The 27,263-nt window shown below is 35.6% G+C and overlaps 1 protein-coding gene across 1 annotated transcript in view; it reads right to left on the bottom strand.

Annotated features, from left to right (window-relative positions):
* Positions 1-27,263, bottom strand: part of CNTN5 (contactin 5) — a 1,361,366-nt gene that overhangs the window by 162,076 nt on the left and 1,172,027 nt on the right. The window contains exon 14 of the mRNA XM_059185809.1: positions 67-194. Coding sequence (XP_059041792.1) covers positions 67-194 — 128 coding nt within the window. The remainder of the gene's footprint in view (positions 1-66; positions 195-27,263) is intronic.

The following is a 27,263-nucleotide window of genomic DNA, read 5'->3' on the forward strand; positions in this document are numbered from 1 at the left end:
TATTTATTCACTTTCTGACAAAGCCATGAAACTATGCTTATAACACAGTTAGCTACATTTTCTTACCTTTTACAGATACTGATGCTATGATTTCAGCAGAACCAAAGATGTTTTCCCCTTGGCAAACGTACTTTCCCTCATCAGATTTAGAAGCATTTAGCATCCGTAGACTTCCGTCTGGAAGAATAGCTATTCTGAAAATTATTAAAAAAGGTTTTTTCCTCTTTTACTTCAAATAAGCTAAGTGGTAAAATATTCTGATGATGTCTGAAACCACCTCCAAGGTAATGATAAATAAGATAAAGGGATCACTGTGAAAATATGCAGTAATAGTAGAAATGTTTTACTTTTCCAGAAATTATGCAATAAACCCATTTAATATCTTCTTATACTTAAAAGGGTTAGGGTATTACAGGTTATTTTTCTTTTGACCCTTTTTGACAGTTAATTTTGAAACTGGTGGGAAAAGGTGACCCTGAATTTGGTTATTAAAACTTTTACTATAATATCACCCAGTGATATTTTAATATTAAGTTTGAGTATTTTACTTCAAACCCAGAGTGACCTCAAAAATCAAATATAAAAAGAAACAGCATAAAAACATAGAGGAAGACAAGTACAGAACATAAAATTAATTGTACACAGCTAAGAAATGATTTATGGTAGTTTCTTTACAGTGCTATGAGTACAGCAAGGGTATGAAAATGAGACCTGATACCTGATACCTGGGCTGCTCACACTGCACTTCTTAAACTTAAAAACATGATAGTTGAGTTTGTGTTTGGGCTTTTCTGAGTGAGACCTTTGTTAAAAGTGTACTCTGAGTCATATGAAGGTGAAAAATTAAAGCATTATTAAAAATTTTTAGAAGTTCAGCAAAAATGAGGTTGACATTTGGGATTATCATTTTATCCTGTGTATTCATCATCCCAGAAATATATGGATTTCAGAGTTGATTAGTACTTTTGTCTTTTTTCTCCCTTCTATACTCCTGAAATATAACTCATTTTTTTAAAAGATTTTATTTATTTATTTGACAGAAAGATCACAAGTAGGCAGAGAGGTAGGCAGAGAGAGAGAGGGAAGCAGGCTCCCTGCTGAGCAGAGAGGCTGTTGCAGGACTCAATCCGAGGACCCTGAGATCATGACCTGAGCCGAAGGCAGCGGCTTAACCCATTGAGCCACCCAGGCGCCCCTATAACTCGTTTTTTTCACCAGTGCATCAACCTCCTCAAGCAACCTGAAACTAAATAGCAGTGGCTTTTATGGTTTTATTTGATATGACACCAGAGTTTGGACTGACTTTTAGGAAAGAGAAAGTAATAGGTGTTTGGTAAGAGCCAGTGGCCCTACTGAACTTAAAGTACTAAAATCGAATTTCCCTAGTTCTGTAAAGAATAGCTTATTCAATGGTAATATAATTATCTTATATTATTTAAGAAAAAAAAATGGGTTAAATATGTTTAGTCAATATCCTTCATGTTTTTTTAAAATATGTATTCAATCTTGCCAGTCACCGAGAACTGAGTTATTTAAAGCATTGAGCCTTTCAACAATCGGATTAGATTCTAGGTTGCTGACTATTGCTTATGAATTTATACTTATATACTATTATCAATAAAGATTTTTTTTTTTTTTGACAGAAATCACAAGTAGGCGGAGAGACAGGCAGAGAGAGAGAGAGAGAGAGAGAGAGAGAAGGAGGCTCTCTGCCGAACAGAGAGCCCGATGCGGGGCTCGATCCCAGAAATCTGGGATCACGACCTGAGCCGAAGGCAGAGGCTTTAACCCGCTGAGCCACCCAGGCGCCCCAATAAAGATACTAGTTTAAACACATAATACTCTTTTCAATATACATCAGAACTGTTTTACAACTTACAAGAAGGAAAACAAACTTAGAGGCAAGCCAAACTAAGAATAGAGAATTTGTTTTTGTAGTTTATGTCTAGGAGAGACACTGACTTCAGACATTTGGAAAACACAGTGCTTTTAAATGTTATAAAATCTATTGAAGATGGCCAATGCAAGATTCTGATGATTAGATAGCGCTCATTTTGTATAAAAAATGAAATATATTTATTCCATTTATCCAAAGGTACACATACTATAACAGGATATATTTGAAAGTAAAAATTATACTTTTCATAAACAAATGGTAATATCTTATAAGAATTATAAACTTTATTGAAATATAAATTATAATATTTTACTAATATTTTGCAAATACCTATATTTTATCAATTAGCATAAATTCTAATCTAGGAGGTGAGAAATTTGGCTTAGAATTTACTTCATTTAGAAAAATAAATGCGGGGCGCCTGGGTGGTTCAGTGGGTTAAGCCGCTGCCTTTGGCTCAGGTCATGATCTCAGGGTCCTGGGATTGAGCCTGGAATGGGGCTCTCTGCTCAGCAGGGAAAGTGCTACCCCCTTCTCTCTTTGCCTGCTTCTCTGCCTACTTGTGATCTCTCTCTCTCTCTCTGTCAAATAAATAAATAAAATATTTTAAAAAATGCATCTTGGGGCGCCTGGGTGGCTCAGTCATTAAGCTTCTAGCCTTCAGCTCAGGTCATGATCCCAGAGTCCTGGGATCCAGACCTGCAGGGGCTCCCTGCTCGGCAGCAAGCCTTTCTCCCTCTCCCACTTCCCCTGCTTGTATTCCCTCTCTTGTTGTTTCTGCCTCTGTCAAATAAATAAATAAATAAATAAAATATTTTAATAAATAAATAAATGTATCTTAAGACTCTGGGAGTATTTCAGTTCCTGATTTAAGATAAGTCCTTTCTCTCTGACAGGAGGCAATATATTATACTCTCCTTTTAAAGATATGTTTATGAACACCCCTGAATTTTAAGCTACTTGAGGAAGGAAGAATTTTGAATAGTATGGAGCTTTTTTATCTGTCAAGTCGCAGTGTCATTTAACCAAAAGCCTACCTCCAGTTCAATAGTAAATCTTTATTGGATGAGCTCATATATATATATATTTTCAAATGTAGGAAAGATAAAACAGTTGAGACACTGAATGTGATTTACTTTATAATGTCTGGCTATTATGTATATAATTACTTAGATAACTGAATATTGATTTAACATTTTCTTGCACTTTCCAAAATTTTGTATATATTCTCACCTCTTCTATTACTATGTGTCTCCTACATTTTAAATTTTCAAATTTGGGGATTAATTCTGCTGAGAAGTCCTTGAAACTGGAGTAGTGTGGTAAGTCAGTGGTTAGGTAAAGGTCTCTTGGGGATATGGAGAGATTTTACAAATGCAAAGCAGCACTCTAGCATTCATCTTTCCATATTTTCATCTTCCCAAATCGTCTTTCCATATTTCTATCTCAAAATTTCTCTATGAGGTTCTGCCTAGCCCTGGAGATGTCTTGGTTCTCATTTTGTACCAAATTCCTGGATCTCTGCCTTATTAATCTGCCCAATGCCACAATCTGTCTAGATTAGCACTATGTTTACTCTTATCTTGCAGGATTTATTGCTGACTTCCTGAAGCCATCTTCATATCCAAATTTCAGAGCCATTCCTCTTCCATTTTTGGCTTAAATATCAGATACCCCACAAACAGTTTAGGTTCTTCCAAGTAGACTGCTTCCCTGGAAATACTACCTATTTATCTGCCATCATTTTAGAGATCATGCTCTGACTTCCACAATGTATTTTTTTTGGTATCATATCATTCATAGTGCATATGATATTATAGAATGATTAATCATTAATTAAGATTATATGCTTTAAAGTCAGAGAGAGCTGATTTCAAATCACTGCCATTGACTAGTATGTGTGTGATTTTAAGCAGTTTATCTCTTTCCTTATATATAAAATGTTATAATTACATTTAACTTGTTCTTCAAAACTATTAACTTAATGTAAATTTGCATACTTTAGTAGTGTTGATAGTCATTAACTGAATATGTACTCAAAATATAAATAAAAATTTTGACAAACTTTAAAAGGAAAAAATAGAGTGTTGCAAACCTCAAGTATCTTGGGGTGTTCATTTAGTATTTTCTTGGGGACTAATATCTGAAATGAGAACTGAAGGATGAGAGGAAGCTAACTAGGAGTTAAGTGTGGGGAAAGGAGAGGGAATAGCATTTGCAAAGATATTGAGGTGAGAAGGACCACAAACTCTTGAAGAACTAAATGGCCAATTATGATGGCAACATATAAAGGGGGATGGGAAGGTCCCAAAGTGAAACTGGAGAGGTAGATAAGGGCAAGATCATGTAGGATCTAGTGTAATATGGGAAACGTTTGATCTCTATTTTAAGGTAATGGGAAGCTGCCATTTAAAAAAATATTTTATTTATTTATTTGAGAGAGAGAGAGAGTGAGCACATGAGAGGGGAGAAGGTCAGAGGGAGAAGCTCCCTGAGGAGCTGGGAGCTCAATGCAGGACTCAATCCCTGGACTCCAGGATCATGACCTGCCGAAGGCAGTTGCTTAACCAACTGAGCCACCCAGGTGCCCGAAGCTGCCACTTTTTAAAAAAGTAACTTTATTGAGGTGTGTAGGCATATAATAAGCTCACTTATTTAAAGTAGATGCTTTGAAAGATTTTCACAAGTGGATGCAGACACAAAACAATGACCACAATCAAGATAGTCAACACATATATCACCCCAAAGTATCTCTGTGTTCCTTTGTATTCTGTCTCTCTAACCTCTTCTTATCATACCCCTATCACCAAGCAACTACCGATCTGCTTTGTGTACCTATGGTAAGTTTGAAGTTTTACATAATTTTATATAAACAAAACCATAATATTATATATGCCTTTTTGTTTATGTCTTGATTAATTCCCTTAAGAGAAAGCTGAGATTTATCTGTGTAGTTGTGATGACCAATAATCCAATCTTTTTTTACTGCTGAATAGAATTCCATTGTATATATATACCATGTATATACCACTATTTGTTTATCCATTCATCTTTTGGTTGGACGTTTGGGTTATTTTCTGCTTAGATCTGTTACAAATAGAGCTGCTTTTAACATTTGTGTAACAACTATCTTATAGATAGTTTGCTTTTATTTCTTTTAGATAAGTATTTAGGACAATTTACTGGATCATAGGCTTTATGTTTATTTTTTATTTTTATTTTTTAGAAGATTTTAATTTATTTATTTGAGAGAGAAAGGGAGAGAGACAGAGAGAGAGAGAGAGAAAACCAGCGCGAGAGAGGAACAGGAAGGAGACTCCCCACTGAGCTGGGAACACAATGCAGGGCTCAATCCCAGGACCCTGGGATCATGATCTGAGCTGAAGGCAGATGCTTAACCAATAAGCCACCCAATATCCCTATGTTTATGTTTAATGTTTAACTTTTTTAAGGGAAATGCTATACTGTTTCTAAGCAGTCATACTATAATTTACATTTCTAGGAGCATTGTCTGAGAATTCTTGCAACACTTGAACATGATCAGTCTTTTTAATTTTAGCTATTATAACCATTAGGTAGTAGAATCTCATTGTGGTTGTTAGTTGTATTTTCTTAATGACTAATTATGTTGAGCATCTTTCAAGTGCTTATTTCCCATCATATATCTTCTTTGGTGAAGTGATCAAATATTTTGCCAATTTTTTAAAGATTTTATTTATTTATTTGACAGACACAGATCTTAAGTAGATACACAGACACAGATCTGAAGTAGGCAGAGAGGCAGACAGAGAGAGAGGAGGAAGCAGGTTTCCTGCTGAGCAGAGAGCCCGATGTGGGCCTCAATTCTAGAACTCTGGGATCATGACCTGAGCCGAAGGCAGAGGCTTTAACCCATTGAACCACCCAGTGCCCTATTTTGCTAACTTTTTAATGAAACTGCCTTCTTATTCAGGTTTGATAGTTTAAAAAAAAATATTCTAGCTATAACTCTTTTTTCAAGTGAAAAAATTTCAAATATTTTCTACCAGTTTAGGCATGTCTTAATGTTTTTCCAACAGCAGAAGTTCTTAAAGTTGATAAAGATTAATATATCAATTTATTTTATGCTTTGTGTTTTTGACACAAAGTTTACCTAACCTAAAGTCACAAAAATGTTTTATTTTCCTCTAAAAATGTTATAGCTTTAGGTTTTATGTTTATGTCTATGATTCTTTTTAAGTTAGTTTTTCTTTATGCTGTGAGGTATGAATCTAACTTTTTCTCCTGGTTATTTTACTTTATCATTTTTTAAAATTTAATTTTATTTTAATTCCAGTGTAGTTAACATATAGTGTTATATTAGTTTTAGCTGTATAATATAATGATTCAACTATTCTCTACATCACCCAGTGTTCATCACAACTAGTGCAGTCCTTAATCCCCATCATCTATTTTACCCCTCCCTCCACTTACCTCCCCTCTAGTAACCCAAAGTAGTCTGTTTCTTAGGAGTCTGATTCTTGGCTTATCTTCTCTCTCTTTTGCTTTGCCTTGTTTTATCTTGGTCATTTGTTTTCTTTCTTAAATTCCACGTATGAATGAAACCATATCATATTTGTCTTTCTCTGACTGGCTTATTTTGCTCTCCATTCATGTCTTTGCAAATGGAAAAATTTTATTCTTTTTTGTGGCTGAATAATATTCCAGCATCTATATCATCTATATCTATATGTATATCTAACATCTATATCTATCTATGCATGACACTTCTTCATCCATTCATCAATCAATGGACACAGGTTGCTTCCATAATTTGGCTATTAATAATGATGCTGATCATAGGGGGTACAACTATTTGAACTATTATTTTTGTATTCTTTGGGTAAATGCCCCGGAGTCTGATTGGATTATAGGGTATATCTATTTTTAACTTTTTGAGGAATCTCCATACTCTTTTCCAGAGTGGATGTACCAGTCTGCATTCCCACCAATAGTTGATAGGGTTTCCTTTTCCTCCACATCTTCACCAACACCTGTTGTTTCTTGTGTTTTTGATTGTAGCCGTTCTGACTGGTGTGAGGGGATATCTCATTATAGTTTTGATTTGCATTTCCCTGATAAGGAGTGATGTTGGGCATCTTTTCATATGTCTGTTGGCCATCTGTATGTCTTCTTTGGAGAAATGTCTGTTCATGTTTTCTGCCCATTTGTAATTGGATTATTTGTTTTTGTGGGGTTGAGTTGCAACAGTTCTTTATGTATTTTAGATAACAGCCCTTTATTGGATATGTCATTTGCAAATATCTTCTGCCTTTTAGTTTTGTTAATTGTTTCCTTCCCTGTGCAGAAGCTTTTTATTTTGATGTAGTCCCAATAGTGTATTTTTTCCTTTTATAATCCTTTCTTCAGGAGACATACCTAGAAAAATGTTGCTACAGTTAGGGCCAGAGGAATTACTGCCTGTGCAAAATTTTTATGGTTTCATTTAGGTCTTTAATCCTTTTTGAGTTTATTGTTGTGTATGATGAAAGAAAGTGGTCCAGGTTCATTATTTTGCATGTAGCTGTCCAATTTTCCCAACATTATTTGTTTAAGAGACTCTTTTTCCCATTGGATATTTTTTCCTCCTTTGTTGAAGGTTAATTGACCATATAAATATAGATTCATTTCTGGGTTTTCTATTCTGTTGCAATGATCTATGTGTCTATTTTTGTGCCAGTACCATACTGTTTTGATCACTATGGCTTTGTAATATAACTTGAGGTCTGACATTGATTTGTTCCTTTATGTTTTTAATTAACTGTTTTATGCATTTAAGTGCTTCCATGTTGGGTGCATAAATATTTATAATTGTTATATCTTCTTGTTCAATTGCCCCCTTTGTTATTATGTAGTGTCCTTCTTTGTCTCTTGTTACAAACTTTGTTTTAAAATCTATTTTAATATAAGTATTGCTACTCTAGCTTTCTTTTGACATCCATTTTCATTATAGATGTTTCTTCATCTCTTCACTTTCAATCTGCAAGTGTCTTTAGGTCTAAAATGAGTCTCTTGTAGGCAGCATACAGATGGACCTTGTTTTTTCATCCATGTTATTTGATTGTAGCATCTAGTCTATTTATGTTCAAAATTATTGATTAATATGTATATATTGTCATTTTGTTGCTAGTTTTGTGGTTGTTTTTGTAGTTTTCTTTGATCCTTTCTTCTATTCCTCTCTGTCTTGGTTTTCTTTAGTGATATATTTGAACTTTTTCTCTTTATTCTTTGTATACCTATTAATGTTTTTTATTTGCAATTACTGTTAGGGCTGTATATAACATCATCTGCATACAGTAGTCTATATTAAGTTGATGGTCTCTAAAGTTTAAGGCCATTCTTTACTCCTCTTCCCTGCATTTTAGGTATTATGGTGTCATATTTTACATCTTTTTATTTTGTGAGTTCCTTAACTTTTTTTTTTTTTCTTCACAAAAACATTTATTTTTTTGATGCTTTTTTGTCTCATACTTCATAATGTCACTTTTGGTCTTCATACTGAAAGAGTCCTTTTTACTGTCTTTTTCAGGCCTGGTTTAGTGGTCATAAATTTCTTTAGTTTTTGTTTGTTTGGGAAGCTCTTTATCTCTTCTTCTATTCTGAATGATATCCTTGCAGGATAGAGAATTCTTGGCTTCATTTTTTCCCATTCAGCACTTTGAATATATCATGCCCCATTTTTTTTTTTTAATTTTTATTTATTTATTTGACAGAGAGAGAGAGAGAGAGAGAGAGATCACAAGTAGGCAGAGAGGCAGGCAGAGAGAGAGGAGGAAGAAGGCTCCCCACAGAGCAGAGAGCCCGATGTGGGGTTCGATCCCAGGACCCTGAAATCATGACCTGAGCCGAAGGCAGAGGCTTTAACCCACTGAGCCACCCAGGTGCCCAAACAACTTCAGCTGTGCAACACTCTTCATGCCACATTTTTCTGGGTAGCAAAGTTTCTGCTGAAAAATCCACTGAGGTTTTCTTTATAGGAAACTTTCATTTTTCTGCTTTTAATTTTTTTTTCTTTATCACTACATTTGGCATTTTTAATTTTTTTTTTTTACATTTTTCCATTTTATTTATAGTGGGTCTTGGTGTAGATCTGTTTTTGTTGATTTTTTGGGGGGTTTTCTGTACCTACTGGATATGGATCTCTCATCTCTTCAGCTTGATTGCCTTATATTGCTGTATCCACCAGGTCACTGATATATTCTTTGGCTTCCTGTTACTTACTGTTCATTCCATCTGTTATATTTTAATTTACAATATTAATCTGTTAATCTGTTATATTAATTTAAAATTTAATCTGTTATATTTTAAATTTCTTTTATTGAGTTCTTCATCTTTGGTATGTCATTTAAAAAAATCTCTTTGTTAAGGGTCTCACTGATGTACTCCATTCTTTTCTCATGTTCAGTGAGTATTTTTATGATTACTTTATATTTTCTATCGGGCATATTATTTATATCTGTTTTGCTCAGATCTCCTATTGTGGTTTGTCATGTTTTTTCATTTGGGAAAAATTCCTCTGTCTTCTCAATTCGTCCACCTCTGTGTCTGTTTGTGTATGTTAGGAAAGTTAGCGCTATCCTCTGCAGAGGTCCTGGAGTGCCCTGCAGTAAAGTGTTCACTAGAACTTGCCACTTACAGGAGTCTCTTATGTGTGCTGCCTATAACCTGCTATTGTGTTTGTGTAGCATTAACTGTTGTGGGCTGTGCTTGCTCTCTGTGGTATTAGTGAGACCTAGGCAGACCGGCTCTGAGGGAGCATGATCCTTGGAGGGCTTGGGGTCAGTGTGACAATGTTAGCAACTTTTGCACCAAGTCACTAGTCTTAGACCAGATTAGGCCACAGTTACAATGTGCATGAGTGGCATCCACCAGATAATAAGATGCATGGCTGAGGTAGTGGCAAGGAGGGCCTGGCAACTGGGTGTGACACACAGTGTCTATGCATGAAGAGAGGCTGCTCCCAGAGTGGGGAGGTCACTAGGCATGGCATACTGTGTCCACAAAATTTGCACTAAGCTGCAAATCCTAGGCCTATTGCCCAAAGTAAATCAGCAGTTGGGGGTGCAGCACACAGCAGAAGCCATTGCCAGGGCATTTGGTGTCTGTGCCCCATGGCTGGGTGCATTATACTGTGTTTGTGTGTGTGGTGCCTGGTCAAGGCACATGAGGAATTAACAAAATTTGCACTGAGACACTAGTCTTAGGCTAGATCTCCTGAAGTTCAGCGACCATCTGGTGCATGAAACCAGGAGGCAGTGGCTGGGCAGAGCATATGCATTACTAACAAAATTTGAGTTGAGCCCAGAGACTTGGCCAGCAGGCTTAAAGAGAGCAAGTCCTCAGGAGAACTCATAGGCAGGGCTCACAGCTAGCAGGTTAGGTAGCAAGTGTCTTTGTAGTTCCACCTCCTGCAGGTGGCTCTGTGTTTATGGTATGGGGCAAGGGAGGAAAATGGTGGCTACCAACCCCTTTGTTCCCAAAGAAGTCCCCCAACATGCTCTATAATTAGTATAAACAAATATTTTTCCCATTGTGCAAGCTGCCACTTCAATGTTGCTCTACTTGGACTGTTGTCTCTTTAGGGGCAGGGACCCTGTTATCACTCCCCCTGATAGCTCCCCCAATGCTGAGCCAGCTGACTTTTAATGCTCCAGAATCCAAGTCCCTCTGGTTATACAAACTCATGGAATTCAGCCCCACTCTCTTTCAAGACCACCCATTATGAGGATTCTTTTTCCCTGTGTGGGCTCTCTGGTGTTTTCTTTTCTCCACAACTGGAGCTCCCTCCCTCCTATGGGCAGCTCCCAGCCACCATTTCTGCCCTTCCTGACTTCTCAGATATGGCCTCTCTTCTATACTTTGTTGTGGAGTTTTTTCTGCCACTCTCTGGATTTTTCTCTGGGTTATTGACTCATATATGAGTGATATATAGTTATAAATGTGGGGTGGGTGAGCTTTAGGTCTTCCTACTACATACCATCTTGCATCCCTTCCATTGATATGACTCTAACTTATTATTATTTTTTATTGTTGTATTTTGTCTTTGTTTTTGCATCAGGATGTCCATTGTCCCAGCATCATTTCTGAAAAAAATAATGTTTCACAATTGAATTGTTTTTTATTTTTGTCAAAAATCAAGTGAGTATTTTCGTGTAGGTCTATTTTTGGTTGTCCTATTCTGTTCTATTGATCTATATCCTATTTCTGTAACAAATGAAATTATCTTAATTACTGTAGCTATATAGTAATATGTAATATCAGGAAGAATAACACCCCTCGCTTCATTCTTCTTTGTTAAGATAGTTTTGTTAAAAATTTTACATCTATGTTCTTAAGAGACATTGGCCTATAATTTTATTTTATTTTTTTTGCCTGGTTTTCTTTTCAGAGTAATACTGCTTTAATAGAATGAGTCAGTAAATATTCCGCCTCTCCAAATCTCTAAAAGAGTGTCTAGAGTTATTATTTCCTTCTTAAATATTTGGTAGAATTCTTCAGTAAAGCCATCTGATCTTGGTACTTTCTTTGTGGGAAGACTTTAAGCTACAAATTTAACTTTTAAAATAGATATAAGGCATTCAGATTATCTACTTATTAAATGAGCTCAGAAAAGATTTTTAAGCTGGGTAGTGTATTTGCAAAAAACAAGTTTCCTTTATTACTTGTGCAAATGCAAAGGTTTTTTTTTTTTTTTCTTTTGGCTTATTATATTTCAGTTCTGCTTAGCCATAATAAATTGTTTAATCCAATATGGCTATAATCTAGTAACAGGTTCTAGTACATCATCAACTCTTTGTATAAATTCAGGCAAATTCAGGTCTTACTATTGGACACTATAAAATTCAGTAGTTCATTCAAAAGTGGTGCATGTCTTCTCATCGATTTTTCTTATTTTCTTCTCTTAGTTTTATTTCTATTTGGTTGCACTATATGAAATTTCCAATAGTTGGTTGTTTTTGTCCTGGAAAAATGGCAGTCTCACTTGGTTCAGCCTAATGGTTATATGACTTTAGTGTACCAGTACTCTTGAAGTACTACTGAAGGAAGAAAGTTCTGCTTTTTTCAGGAGTGACTTGCACATATGTGGTCTCCACTATCTGTGATTATTTTCTTTCTCAACTGGCCAATTATCTGGCACTCATGATTCAATTGCTCCACCCAACTTGGTAACTGGCTCTCTCAACTAACAAATGACATTGGATCTTCTGGATGCCAACCATCAAAAATCAACTGCAGTATTCTTTAATATGTCACCTTTCTTCGGGAATCCAGGCTGAAGTGGTTATCCAGTTGCCAAGACAGAAAAAATGGAATATGCCAAACTATATTAATATTTTTATAGTTACTACATGGTAGTGGCACACAACACTTACTGATATTTCATTGACCAAAACAAGGCACTTGGCCTCAAATGCTTCAAAATAACAGGGAAGCACATTCCTACCATGTGTCTGGAAGAAAAACTAGAAATATCTGGTCAACAGCATTAGTGATTACTGTCTTTCTTGTGCTATGCAAAATATGACAGACAATATAAGAGAAATTTTAAGGCAGAATCACTGTCCATAATGTTCAAACAATTTGATTATTCACAAGGACTACAGACCAATGTAATTATGTGTCTGCCAGGAGTTCTTGTGAAGCTCAGAAGAAGAGAGAACCAATAAAAGTTGGAAGAGTTGTTACAAGTGGAAAGCTTTATATAGATCTTAAAGAGTAGATATGTAGAAAGAAGTGGAAAAATATTTTTAGAAAAAAGGAACAAAATGAGCAAAGGAGGAAAAAAAATCAGAAATCGGTATGCTATGTTTATAAAATAGAGAAGAGATGAAACAAACCAGAATAGCATTTTTACTTTTAGACAAAAATTTCTAATAGGGTTTGAAGAAGCATGATGGCAATTGTGATGCTGGTAGCCACTAATCATTAATAAAATGAAGAAGTGCAGTGTAGTGCAGTGTCTTTGTGGTAAAAAAGGGAGAGTGGGGCTGAGGGTTTTGGTGCCGTACATAGTGAAAGGACTCATGATTCAGAAAAAGTGGGTTCATGGAAGCTCACATAAATACTGCTACCTTTTATTATTATTATTATTATTATTATTATTATATTATTATTATTATTTTGGCTCTACCAGTTACTCTGAACAGAACTCCTTTGAAATGAAACACCCTACAGATTTTTTATACCAACCATAGAGTGGGAATGTGTCTATACATCAGGTCAAAGGAGGGAACTCAGACCAGAAAGAGAACAGCTGTGCAGAGACTTTTCTCACCTCAGAGAAAACCAAGAGCCTTAGGTAGAGGTGATCTGGATTGAGTGTGCAGGTCATCTTTATACAATAGGACCTTCTGCAGTATCTCCCAAAGAGCACAGATATACAAGATTTAACAGTGAAGGAACTTAAAACTCTAAATACCTCAGTTCTCTGTGTTGGTGAAAGAAATACCTATCCTCATAATAGGAAAGATATATGCAGTTATGATTAAAGGAGATAAGAACTAAATGGAAACACACTTTTCTGAAGAAAGTGATCTAAGCTGAGACCTGAAAGAGTGATAGGAAATAGTCCACTGAATGTCTGGAAGCTGAGGAAAGAGTGAAAAGTGCCTTGTGTTCATTACTGCTTATTGAATAGTTTCTGTATTGCAGGCATTCTGGAAGTCATCTGGGATATGATGATAGATAAGTCCTGGTTCCTACCCTTAGGAGCCACAGAAAATAGAGGAAGCATTAGACAAGTAAGCAGAAAAGTAACATTTAGTGTAGTAAGTTCTGGAAAGGAGTAAGTTCAAGGAACTCTTTGGAGTACACAGGAGGGACAGCTTACCAGGCTGCAGGTTGTGACCATGGTTAAGGTTGTGATCATGTCAGAGGAGGTGATAACTCAATGGAAGGCTGAAAATTAGGTGTCCTACTCTGTTTTGGGGCTTAGGTAAAATGACCTATTGATAAGACTATTGATTTTTTTTTTCCCAATTGCTCTTCTGAATTTTAGTATTTCACTTGCTTTTATTCAAATTGCACATTACCTCTGGATTTAACTTCCTAAATCACAGATCTAACAATACTTTTGCCAAAACTTTTTATGTTTCCCTATGGTCTTCAAAATAATGTACTTACTCCTTAGTAGAACAGTCCCAAGTCTTCAATGGTCATAACTTCTGTCATCCCCTGATCATAGGGGGGTGTTCTTTGTAAATAGTGAAACTGTCTTGTAATATATTCTCAATATATGTATTTTATTTTACTTACAATTATGTACACATCATACACACAAAAACAGAGTACTATACTAATATACTAAGTACATTGTAAACAAGCAATAGTTAGAAATTACAATTGTAAATAGAACCAGATACGTTATGCTATTTTCTCCTTTCCTTCCTCTTGCCCCTTAATGGACATTCTACACATTCTCATTGTTCAAATCTTTATTTGGAGATCACTGCTCTAGTCATATGAGACCATACACTATTCAATGGTCAGACTCTCAACTATTTATCACTGCTCAAATACTTGTTTTAGCTGAACTCCTCCTTAATTCTCTTTAGTTAGAATTATTTCTTCGAGTTTTTTTGCTTTTGTTTTTGTTTCTTCAGAAACTCATTAGAACATTTATTGTATTTTGCCTTAGTATCCAACAGCTAGAGTGTTTTATCCATTGAGCATATAGTCTCAGCATTTTTAAGGGTCTGCATAAAGATTCGGGACATGAAAAAAAAGTCATTGGATCCAACAATTAAAAATAACTATAGTGTTGAAAATAATACAAAGTAATATTATAGCAGTCAACTTTAACATATCTCTACCATTTTTATATTTAAAATGTTACCAGTATGACCATATAATTAAAAATTTACTATTATATTAACATTTTCAATGATAAAGTTATAAAATTATTTAAAATACTTTATAGCAAAAAGTACAGTTTTATGGGATATAGATACATTTTATTATTCTACATAAAGTCTAGGATGGGATCTTTAAAAAAATAAGAGAGCTTAGGACCTGTGAAGGTCTTGAAAAGATTCTACTAATGATAAACTTTTAGTGATCACTTTGTTTATGTCAGGCATCCCACCAATATTCCACACTATTTCACAAAATGCTTCTAACCATTATGTGAGCTGACCACTGTTAGTCTCATTTACTCATGAGAAAACTCATCATCATTTATTGGTTTGTCATCATTTATTATTTTATTCATGGTTAATCAGCCCTGATTTCCAACCGTCTCTTTGATTTGTTTTTGTTGCCTGTCAGTACCTTCCTCACTAATTTGTAACCTCTTTCACTTATTGTCTTCATAAACTCCATATTTGCTGGTACTCAATAAATGGGGACTGGATTAAACTAAATATACCTTAGCCAATTTAATTTATAGATGAAGACTTGAGGACAAAGTAGTTCAAATCTTTTTTTTTTTTTTTTTAATGAAATTTCCGCGGCATCTGGGTCGCTCAGATAGTTGAGCGTCTGCCTTCAGCTCAGGTCATGATCCCAGGGTCCTGGGATTGAACCCCAAAAGGGGCTCCCTGCTTGGCGGGGAGGCTGCTTCTCTCTCTTCCTCTACTGCTCTCCCTGCTTGTTGTCTCTCTCTCTCTTTCTATATTTCTGTCAAATAAATAAAATATTAAATAAATAAATAGACAGATTTCCAAAAGAAAAGAAATTTCACACAGTTTGTTTTGATAACATTTATTAAACTCTTATTAGCCATACCCTATACAAAGCTCTTTTAAAACATTACCTTCTTTTAACTCTTAGAAAGATCCCCAAATATTGTTCCACTTACTTGATAAGGGAAAAGGAAGACAATAAGGCAAAAAGGACTGAAATAAATACCAGGATTTTAGACTAGGCCCTGCTGCATTCCAGAATTTGTAGTGCACTTTCAGCTACCAGACATTAACCCAATGTAAACACTAAAAGAAAGCTTTGCATAAAATCACACTCTTAGTGGAAGCTCTCACCTACAATAAAAGCTGACAGAAGTGGAATTCAAGGATAACAAGACACATGTTTTCTATAGATGATGGAAAAGGGAGAAACTCATATTCCTTAACTTGATCCATAAGATTTTTGAAAAGCTAAGAGCAACACACTCAAAGTTGTCTGGGCTGTCACTATGCTCTACTCTTTAGATGCAATTTAGCTGAAAGGAAAAAGTGAGGTGACCCAGAAGGACATGTATGACAGCTTTTAGAAAGCGAGAGAGAAAGCTTAAGTGTAGAAGTTACTTTAATTAATGGGCTTCATCCTTAGCTCTGAGCATCTCTATGAGCAACCTAAAGAAATTCCAGAACCTTTTGTACCGAGCCACTGAATAATTTCAGAACCTCCAGGCTCTGAAAAAAAAACAGTGAGAAGGAGACAATTTTCCTGTCAGAACTGGTATCAGAAGTGCTTGCCATTAAACAAAACAAAACAACCCAGGCACACACTTATATTGCCTTCTTTTTGAAGGACATCTCTACAAGGATTTGTCATGGACACAATAAAATTAACATATTCAGAACTATACTCAAATCTTTTTCCTCAGATTGGCTTCCTACTCCAATGTTTTCTATTTTACATGAGTCTCTGAAAATTCTGTGTGTGCGTGTACCTATTTTCATGGACAGTGTGTAACTTCCCTCAGATTCTCATGGGAGCCTGTGATGAAAATAAGCTTAAGAACCACCATGAAATTGTTTTATAGATGAGGTAGCTCATGGCATAATTCAAACTATTAACTCAGAGATTACCAATTACTTTTCTTTTTCTCTCATAACAAATTGGTCAAGCTGGATCTATTGCACATTTTAAATATCTCGTAAATCCATTCCCTTGTTTTTTGGCTTACCAGAAACTCTACTGTGGGTAACAAACATGAAGTGGCTTTATTTTTTCAAATCATTGCCTTTAACTATTTTCTGTCAAATACATTTTTCAACTTCCTTTAGACATCCAAGAAGGTCCCATAGCTTTAAGATGATTTTCCGTTGTTACAAAGATAAAATTTATCTCTAATTTCCTGATCTTTTCCTTCCTACCTCAGCACTAACAAGTGACTTAGACTCAAGGCCCAGCAGCTGCTAGTGAAATGGAGAATCATTTCTTTTCACATTTTTCTTTTTCTTTTCCCAGTACCTTTTCCCCTCTATGTGTTAGAGTAGGGAGGAAAGGCTAGAAAGGGATCCAGTGTCTTGTGCTTATCCAACTTACTTTTTCCCTGCTTCCTCTCCCTGCTCCCCCTGCACCACCTGGCTCAGTGCAATACTCCCATCCTTGGTGGGATCCCTTGCCTGGTACTGTTGCTGTAGCTCTTTTGTCCTTACTCCAGGGTGGGTGCCCTCCACTGCCTTTTCTCTGGTGTTCTTGCCTCTTGCCATCCCAATCTTATTTTTATGGCTGAATTGATTTCAAAACACAATGAAACTGCAAACTTTATGTCTTAATTCTCACTGGGAATTCTCCATTCTCAGCCCCACCTGTCTGGTGTGTGACAATCTGGAACACATCCCCTCTGGCACAAGATGCCATCTTGTTCGAACCTAGAGCTATGGGTGCTTCTCTAAGTGTGCAGGTACTGCCAGCCCCAAATAGCATTGGTATGCAGCCCTAGACCTTTGCCTGTCCCCCCCAACCCCTCTGTCCCTCCCTCTTTTCCTCTTTTTATGTTGAAAAGATCACTCTAATTAATTGGGTAGTAAGCAAAATAAAATAAAACAAAACAAAACAACTACTGTCCCTTACTGGGACATAGCTGCCAGTCTGGGTAAAGCTGCTATCCACTGAGCCATTATTGAAGCAGACTTCCAAAGACTGGCTCTTGTGAGCACAGCAAAGAGTCTTTGGGGCCTCCCAATGCAGAGTTTCCTGATGTAACCACTTCCTCAGGTACTGCCTCTTCCAACTTTCTGTCAGCTCCCTCCTCCGGCATTTTAGTCATACAACCCAGAAAGCATACACTTGTCAACTTCCTCCAAAGTCCAACTAATCCTTAAGAATCCTGTGTATGCTTGCCTTTCTAAACGATGGGAATGTAGGTTTCTTTCTTGCTATTTACTTTTCTGTCATTTCTGTCCAGTTATCTTCTCCCCCATTCAAACAGGGCCAGGAACCAATCAGCAAGTCTGTTACCTAAGAAAGTGTTTAATCAAGAACAAGATACCAATTTTATGATTTCTTTGAATGAGTCTTTGGAGTCTTTCTGTCACTTGAATTTGGAGGTGAGAAGGGTGAGAAAAGCCTAGCAGTACCCACTCAGGAAATGACTACAAAGAATGTCTTTCCCTGTGTATAATATTCTCATATATACAGAGGTGGGAAGTGGAGAGTGGGTGGATGGTAACATGATGCTGGGAAGCTATTTGTATAAGCAGAACTGATTCAGCTACTTAGGTTCTGAAGGAGCTATCTGGTCCCAAATTTCTAGGAGTCTCTTCAGGATACTGTGTGCCTAATGTTGCTTTGTTCTCATCTTTGGGCCCAGGCTTAATATATCATTACCATTTTCTCTTACTATCACAACCTTTGAACCTCTCCCCAGAGTTTATCCATATTACTGAAATTCTGCTCCCTCTGCTATCAGTATCAGGCCACTTCCTACATTGGAATCCCACTGCTTCACATGTGTCACATGATAATGCTACCAACCGACTTAATGCCCATCCATGTTTTCACACTGCGTTCAGGGTCAAATCCAAACTTCCTAGCTAATAAATGGTATTCTTCATAATCTTAATCTCTCTCTGCCTTTCTAATCTCATCTCAGACTTCTAGCTGCTTTCTCACATCTACACCCATCCTAACTTACATTCATAATGAACTTGTTCATTCTCTGAAGAGTTCATGTTTAGGTCTTTGCAAATAGTTTTCTTCCACCTGCATGAGACTTTTCCTGTTTTCCAGTCTCCTATCTGTCTGGTAAGTTACTTATCATTCTCTAAATTTTGTTGTTATTGCTCAGCTCCCACTGGCATGATATTACCTGCCCCTCACTTACTATTTTCCTACCCATACATCATGATTCCTATTGTCTTCTTATACCTCTACTACATTTCTCAGTATCCCAGATCTTAGCACATTATGTTATAAATGTTTTCACTAGAGGAAGCAACTAAGTTTCATAATAACACAATAAGTCAACAAATGATTAACTAGTGCTCAAATTCCTCATCACAATATCTGATTAATGACAACATTTTAGAATAAATTATCAGACCACATTTTTTTCTTGAAGGTCCATGAAGACAGCTGTAGCTATTTAACCATAGTAGAGAGGCAGAGTAAAATTGTAGAAGACATAGTAGAAAGAATTTTGAGTTAATTTAATTTGATAGGATTGAAATTCTGGTCTTTATTATTCCTGTTAAAATATTTTTCATTATTTTCACTGGTTTAAAGAAACATTTCATGGTGCTATCATGTGTCTGTTAGCATGAATATATCGGTTTTTCCTTATTAACAGTACAAAGCTAGTAAAAATTTAATGGTGTTCTTCCTTTGAACCATATTTTGAAAAGCACTATTTACTTGCCAGATATAAACTTGTATATATTTATAACATTTTCTTTCTATTTTATATTGAAGTTATTTCTTCCTTATAGGCTCTTGAATAGCTTGATAAAACCCCGTGTCAACTATATGCATTTCTTCATTTTCCCTTGGAAGCATTTGACTTAGCACTAATAAGAAATTGATTTTATAAAGAGAGAGAAATTAAAACCCAACACAATGAATTAGGTAAATGCTTTTGGAGTGACTGTGCACTGGATTCTAAACTTTTCCAGTGAGATGTTTCTAAAACTGAAAAATCTATGGAATTGGAACAGGCCCGGATAATTTTTTAAGTAAAAAACATAGTTAAAACAACAACAACATAGTTGAGGTGGCATTGAATCATTTACCCTCTAGCTTTTCACAGTGCTCTGAACTGAATAATCTGTCATTTCACATTAATTTGGACATGAAACCTGCCAGTATTTTCTTAATGCAGATTAAAAAGGAAAAGGACAGGTATTTATAAAGAACTGAAATCTTTATTACTGCTTGAGTCTGTGTGAGTTTTTGGATTTTCTTTTCAATCTGCTGCATGTATAAATATCAAAATTTCATGGGAACTGGGGATAAATTACTGTTCTTCTGAAACCTCTCAGGTCATAGAGGGCAAAATTATGAATTTTCAGCATCCCCACCTGGGATAGTTTTTAGTCCATTTTAAATTATCCTGACCTAATTAGAAAGCTTGACCATGGCTAACCTCGTTAATACTAAAATAATGCACTTTATCATTTTTTTCTATTAGTTCTCTCTTGGAGAGCAACTCTCCCACTATTTAGTTCAAGTTACTTTCTGAGTGGAGTCAAATCAACATCAGTTAATTGATTTTTATGATGGCAATGCAGGGTAACTTAGTGTGTTGGGAAGTCAGTACAAAACCCCACTTCTGATCTCACTTGTTGATTGGCCTTTATTTTAACTCTATGATTTTTTCTTTATTCTATAAAATGAACAGTGTGGACTTGATTTCTAAGGTAGTTTTTACTTATTTACCCATAACTCTGAGCTCTTTTCCTGGTCTCAGGCTACATTCCATGATTTTTTTCCCCCCTAATCTTACAGTGAACCCAGAGAATCTGTCTGCATTCTTTTTTCTGGAAGCTGCCTTGCAGTTTCGTTCTTATCAAGATCTGTCTCAGAATAAGAAAGGTTCCGGTTTCTAACTTCTAATTTGCACCTAGTCATAGACATGCAGGTCACTATCCTCTTCTGGGGACGACATACAATCATACAAAACATTGCTCAGTGCCCTTTTAATACTCACTGATCCTTTCTTCACCTATGTCAAACAACCTGGCTATTAACAAGGCTCAAGAGCTAATTTGGGTGGTAAGGAGTAACTCTAAATATTGGAGGAATTTTAAGTCAGTATTGACTAGCAAATAGAAATAAATAAAAAGCAAGTCAAATTTTCAGTTGAGTTCAGTTGAGTTTGGAGTGTAAGCAGCGCCACAAATTGGAGAAATGTGAACCCATTATCAGAGTAATCCAATCAGAAAAAATATGTTTCCCAACCATCTTGATTTTTTTAGGTCTAAGTACAATGTAACCACATCATTTGTGCATTTGGTTTCTTTTAATCAAAAAGTATATGTTGCAAAAAAAAAAATACATACAGTTTTTTTTTTTTTTAATTTTTATTTTAGACAAATGCTCTGCCCCTTATTGCCTCAGTGACATTGGCCAAACAATTTAATGAGAGATAATAATAGTTATCTGGTAGTAGTAAGAATTAAAAATGCTTAAAATGCCTTTCACTGTGTTTGGGTAATAGAAAGCGTTGAGTTGGTATTTGTTATTTAACATTAAAAATAATAATAACTACCATTTGTAGAATGCCTACTCTGTGCTAGGCACTGTGCTATGTTCTCTTGCCTAGGAAAGTGGGGGAGGTTTTTTTATACAGTAACATTAAGCTAAGATCTAAGTGATGAGAGAAGGGCAGCTGCATAGAATCTGGGAGAAGAATATTCTTGTCAGTCAGAGGGAATAATAGACTCAAAGGCCCTGACACTAGAATGAATTGGGGCCTAAAGACAGAGAGTGAATGGAGTATACTGGGTAAATGTAACTGGTATTTATATTATTAGGAACATCTAAGTAGATTAGTTTGACAGCTTAAATACTATGGGAAAAAAAATGTTCTTTTTTTCCTTTAGTGAGAATAATCCGAATTGTGAATACAATTACTTAAATCTAATTATTTAAATTACTTTAGCTGGGAGTAAAATTGAGACCACTCATATTTTCAAAAATATTAATGTTTGGGGTGCCTGAGTGGCTCGGTTGGTTAAGTGTTCTACGTGGTTTCTGCTCAGGTAATGATCTCATGGGTCTTAGGAACAAGCCCTGTGCCAGGCTCTGTGATCAGTGGGAAGTGTGCTTGAAAGATTTTCTCCCTCTGCCCCTCCCTACCTCAAAATAAATAAATAAAGTAATAATGTTTTAATGCTTACTTTAAGAAAAGTAATAGTGTTTATTTGGTGTCAAAATTAGTGGAAAAATGTAAATAAAGTTTTTAAACTTTCATAGTCTTGGTCAAGTGTTTTAGTTGAAGGGTGACCATGTAAGACTATATCATTTTCTTTGGCATCTTTAAACAAGGCAGTTCACTTTTCCTTGCTATTTTTAGGACACTCGCCACCTCAGGACTCAAAGTTCTGGTACCAATTGGATTTCATAGCCTTATACCTACAAGTGTCTTTCTTTCACTGAAGTATTCATTAAACATTTACCATGTGTCAGCAATTGTTTCATGCTTTGTTCTCCACAAAGGAATAAAATATTTTTTCCAATATAAAGTTCTCAAAAGATGTCTTTCTATTATTTGAATGCAAAAATGCAGCACACTAATGTCAGCCACAAGGCTTTGGTTCTGGAATACTCTCTCACTCCACTGTTGTTGCCTTCCATTTGGCTAGTTAGCTCATACCAATTCTTCAGTTTAAATGTCACCTCCTCTGAGAAGTACCCCTGACTGCCCCAGACCTTGCTTGGCCTGTTTCTTTTGTTATACATATGCACAGGATCAGATTTCTATTATTTGGAAAGAAAAGTACATTCCTTAACCCAATTTGATACTACAGATTAGTGTGATATTTATTTTAGGTTTCTTTCCTCATTACAATATAAGCTCCATAAGGGCAATTCTGAATTTATTTATATTCATTGTTTTATTAATCATTTAACCCTGTACATATTAATATGGAGACTGGCTCAAATCAAATACCACCAAAATGTTGAGTGAATAAATGCATGGATGAATGCATTTTGCCTTGCTTTAAATATATTGTATTAGTCACTTTAATTTTTGTATCTGCTACTATTAAAATGAAGCTTAAGAAATACTGAAAACTTAAAGCCTTGTTTGTAAATAACATCTGTGTCTTACACATATGTAGGATATGTCTTTTATCACAATCTGAGAACACAATAAAGGAAGATTAAGTATATTATCAACTTAATATTATTTTCTCTTGGTTCATTTTTATTAATACTTTGGTATACTATTTTGATTGGGATTTAGAGGAAGGGGTTGGAAATTGGGGCAGGCAATGACACTTTATTTATTTTTTTAATATTTTATTTATTTATTTGATAGACAGAGATCACAAATAAGCAGAGAGGCAGGCAGAGAGAGAGGAAGGGAAGCAGGCTCCCTGCTGAGCAGAAAGCCAACACCCTGGGATCATGACCTGAGCTGAAGGCAGAGGCTTTAACCTACTGAGCCACCAAGGTGCCCTGGCAATGACACTTTAAAAAGGTAGAAAAGGACATGAATTTACCCTATAGTACAATTAAGAATTCTTGTGTGAAACATGTAATAGGAAGAAAGGCTAGGAATTAAGATACTTTGGATCTAAGTCATCTTTATTTTTATTTATTTATTTTTTAAATTTATCTGAGAGAGAGAGAGAACAAAAGCAAGAAAGAGAACAGGAGCAGGGGGGAGGGGCAGACGGAGAGGGAGAAGCAGACTCCCTGTTGAGCAGGGAGCTTGAGGACTAGGGCACCATCTCAGAACCCTGAGATCATGACCTGAGCTGAAGGCAGCTGCTTAACTAACTGAACTACCCAGCCGCCCCTCTAAGACATCTTCTGCCCCATTGTTTGTGCGCAAAGAAGTAAGTCATTTCACTTAGAGGTAATTTCTTTAACCTATAAAGTGAGGGAATTAATCCAGGTGGTTTCTAATATCTCTTTCAGTTCCGAGCATAATGTAATTAAATAACTAAAAAAACTCATTCAGAAAGCCCAGGGAGAAAGCTTTGTTTTTAATTCAGTTATTTGACCAAATATGGAATCCATTCTGTAAGTAAATTTTAAAGATACTATTAGGCAAATGCACACAAATTTAGGTCATTCACAAAAAGCTATAACCTACTGCTCTTTATTACCGGTTCTGTATTAGATATAGTGACAAACTCAACTAAAAGGAAAAAGGACAAAGCTATTTTTCACTCATTCTAATTCATCCTTTTATTTTGGCTTAATGCTTATTTAGGGAGCACAGATTAACTAAAAAAAAGTGTTCTTAATATAATTGTCAAGGGTCAATGCGTCATAGCCTAAGTTATAATCAGGTCTAAATACAGTCAAGATGAACAACACACACTTTGAGCAATGTGAAATGAGCAGCAGAATTATTTCCATACTATCCTGAAGCACAAAGTGCCTTTTATAGGACTATGCATCTTTAAATTGAGGATTGGTAATTAGACGTTTACTTGGAACATTTTCATATGCTTGGGGCAGCAATCATCTACTAAATTATTGTTATTATAAAGTTTATAATAATGTCTGGTCAGATGAAAGAAACCTGATTCTCTAATAAGTTTCATAGTCTTCAGCAGTGTTGCTTCAAATATTAAGTCTCAGTGATGCCTTATTTAAAAAAAAAAGTTTTAATATCTTGTTACTCAAAATATTATGTTATAAATTTTTTCTTCTTTTCTTATATACCATTTGTAGTGGGGGAATTAATAAAATCAAAAGTGCTATTTTTGATTTGTTAGGACTGATAATATAGACTTGAATCACCAAGCAGCTATTAACAGTTTATTTATTTATTTATTTAAATTTTATTTTTTCAATGTTCCAAGGTTCATTGTTTATGTACCACACCCAGTGCTCCATGCAATATGTGCCCTCCTTAATACCTACCACCAGGCTCACCTGTACCTCCATCCCCTCTCCTCTAAAACCTTTAGTTTGTTTATCAAAGTTTAGCAGATAAATTAGAACAAGGATTTCAGAGTTAGTGATGGCCACAGTAATGAGTCAAGGAGATACAGATGCTTTTATGAAGCAGTATAATATACTGATACAGACTTTTAAGCAAAGGTCCAGGAGCTAGATATATCTGGGTTCAAGTCCTCCTGTAACCTGGGTTCAAGTTACTTCCTATCCTGTGATGCAGACAAGTTCCTTAACTTCTCTGAGCCTCTGTTTTGTGAGTGGATCAGTCTCTCAAACAGTTGTGAGGCAATGCACAGTAATTAGCACTGTGTCTGACACTCAATAAACATTCAGCATATGTTGGCTATCATATCTAAAATATTATAGAATCTTAACATTGCATGCCACCCTATTCTCACAGCAGGAGTTAGATTTATTGCTTATCAGATAGAAGATCATTCGACTTTAATATTTAACTACTTTAAGGACAAAGAACTCACTATTTTGAAAGTAATCCTTTTAATTGTTAAATAGCTTTGTCAGAACTTTTTTTTTCTATAGTTGTTGTTTTCTTTTCTTTTTTTTAAATTTTTTTTTTATTTTTTTAATTTTTTATTTTTTATAAACATATATTTTTATCCCCAGGGGTACAGGTCTGTGAATCACCAGGTTAACACACTTCACAGCACTCACCAAATCACATACCCTCCCCAATGTCCATAATCCCACCCCCTTCTCCCAAACCCCCTCCCCCTGGCAACCCTCAGTTTGTTTTGTGAGATTAAGAGTCACTTATGGTTTGTCTCCCTCCCAATCCCATCTTGTTTCATTTATTCTTCTTCTACCCACTTAAGCCTCCAGAACTTTTAAAATAAGTCTAAATTGAACTTCCAATTAGTTAATAATGTTTTCATATCTCTATTTCTTTATAGTTCGTAAAGCACTTACGATACATTATCTCATTAGATATAACAACCCTATGAAAGAAGTATGGTCCATTCATTTACTCATTCATTCATTCATTCATTCCCTAAATATTATTGAATACCTCCTATGTTCCAGGCATCTATGTAGGTGCCAGGGAATAATGGCTTCAAAACGGATATGAGGGACCAGTCATAGGAAGCTGATACCCACTTTAATAGTGGAGAGGCAGAAATGGCACCAAGATCTTTAGACCCATACTTCAGTGTACTACTGACAAATTATTTCTAATGTGAATTATTTCTGGTAGGTGAGAATCTGAGTATAAGATTCCTTCAGAATGTCTCTCACAATGTCTATATATATATTTTTAAATTAATAAACCTTATCCTTAAGAGAAGTTTTAGGTTCACAGAAAAAGGGACTAGAAAGTACAAAGGGCTCTTAAATACACCCTGTCTCAACAAACACATCCCCTTCTCCACTATCAAAATTCCCACCAGAAAGGTACATTTGTTACCCACATTGACACTTCACTACCATCCAAAGTCCATAGTGTATATTAGGGTTCCTTCTGGGTGTTGTACATTTATGGTTTTGACAATTGTATAATTATAGGTATCCACCATTGTATAGTGTACAGATTAGTTTCACTGCCATAAAAACATCCTGTGCTCTGCCTATTCATCCCTCCCCATTCCCTAAATTCTAGCAACAACTATTCCTTTTTTTACTATCTCTGTAATTTTGCTTCTTCCAGATTGTCATGTAGTTGGAATCCCACAGTATGTGGCTTTTTTCATTTGGCTCCCATTGCCTCCTTAAATTTCTTCTGTTCTTGCTTTCATCAACCTAACATGAGTGCAGAGAAGGTCAGAGGGAGAAGCAGACTCCCTATGGAGCTGGGATCCCAATGCAGAACTCAATCCCAGTACTCCAGGATTATGACCTGAGCAGAAGGCCCTCACTTAACCAACTGAACCACCCAGGTGCCAATAATTCTATCCTCTTGACACTATTATCAATTAGTTTTATGGTACATTACTACAAAAATCATATTGATTTGATTTCTTAATGATCCAATTTTATTTTTATCAACAGCATTATTATTTCCTTCTAAATAGTTTCGTGATTGAAACAAATATGTAGTGCTTATGTATAATATATAATGTAATAAACTAGATAGAAAATAAGACAGGAAAATTGAGGTTTCTGATATTTATTTGGGACCCTGCTCTTCTGTACTTCATCTAGTTATAAGTAAAGTATAGATTTTTCCATTTAATTTGATATTTATTCATGAACCAAATATGCTAGGAGGACTGGAATACAGAATAAGGAAGATACAGCTACCACTTTAAAAAAGACTGTATTTTAATTTAGAGCAAATAACAGCAAATAATAAATATAGCAAATAATGATCTAAAGACAAAATAAAAGAGTCAAAGAACTGAGATAATAAATTATTATACTTATAATATTATATTTATAATATTATAATAAATTATTATATTAAAAATATGCATTATTGGGGCACCTGTGTGGCTCAGTCATTAAGCTTCTGCCTTTAGCTCAAGTCATGATCTCAGGGTCCTGGGTTCAAGCCCCACATCAGGCTCTCTGTTCCGTGGGAAACTTCCTTCTCCCTCTCCCACTCCCCCTGCTTGTGTTCCCTCTCTTGCTGTGTCTGTCAAAT

This window comes from Mustela lutreola, chromosome 1 (genome assembly GCF_030435805.1).
Source record: "Mustela lutreola isolate mMusLut2 chromosome 1, mMusLut2.pri, whole genome shotgun sequence".
Classification (NCBI taxonomy): domain Eukaryota; kingdom Metazoa; phylum Chordata; class Mammalia; order Carnivora; family Mustelidae; genus Mustela; species Mustela lutreola.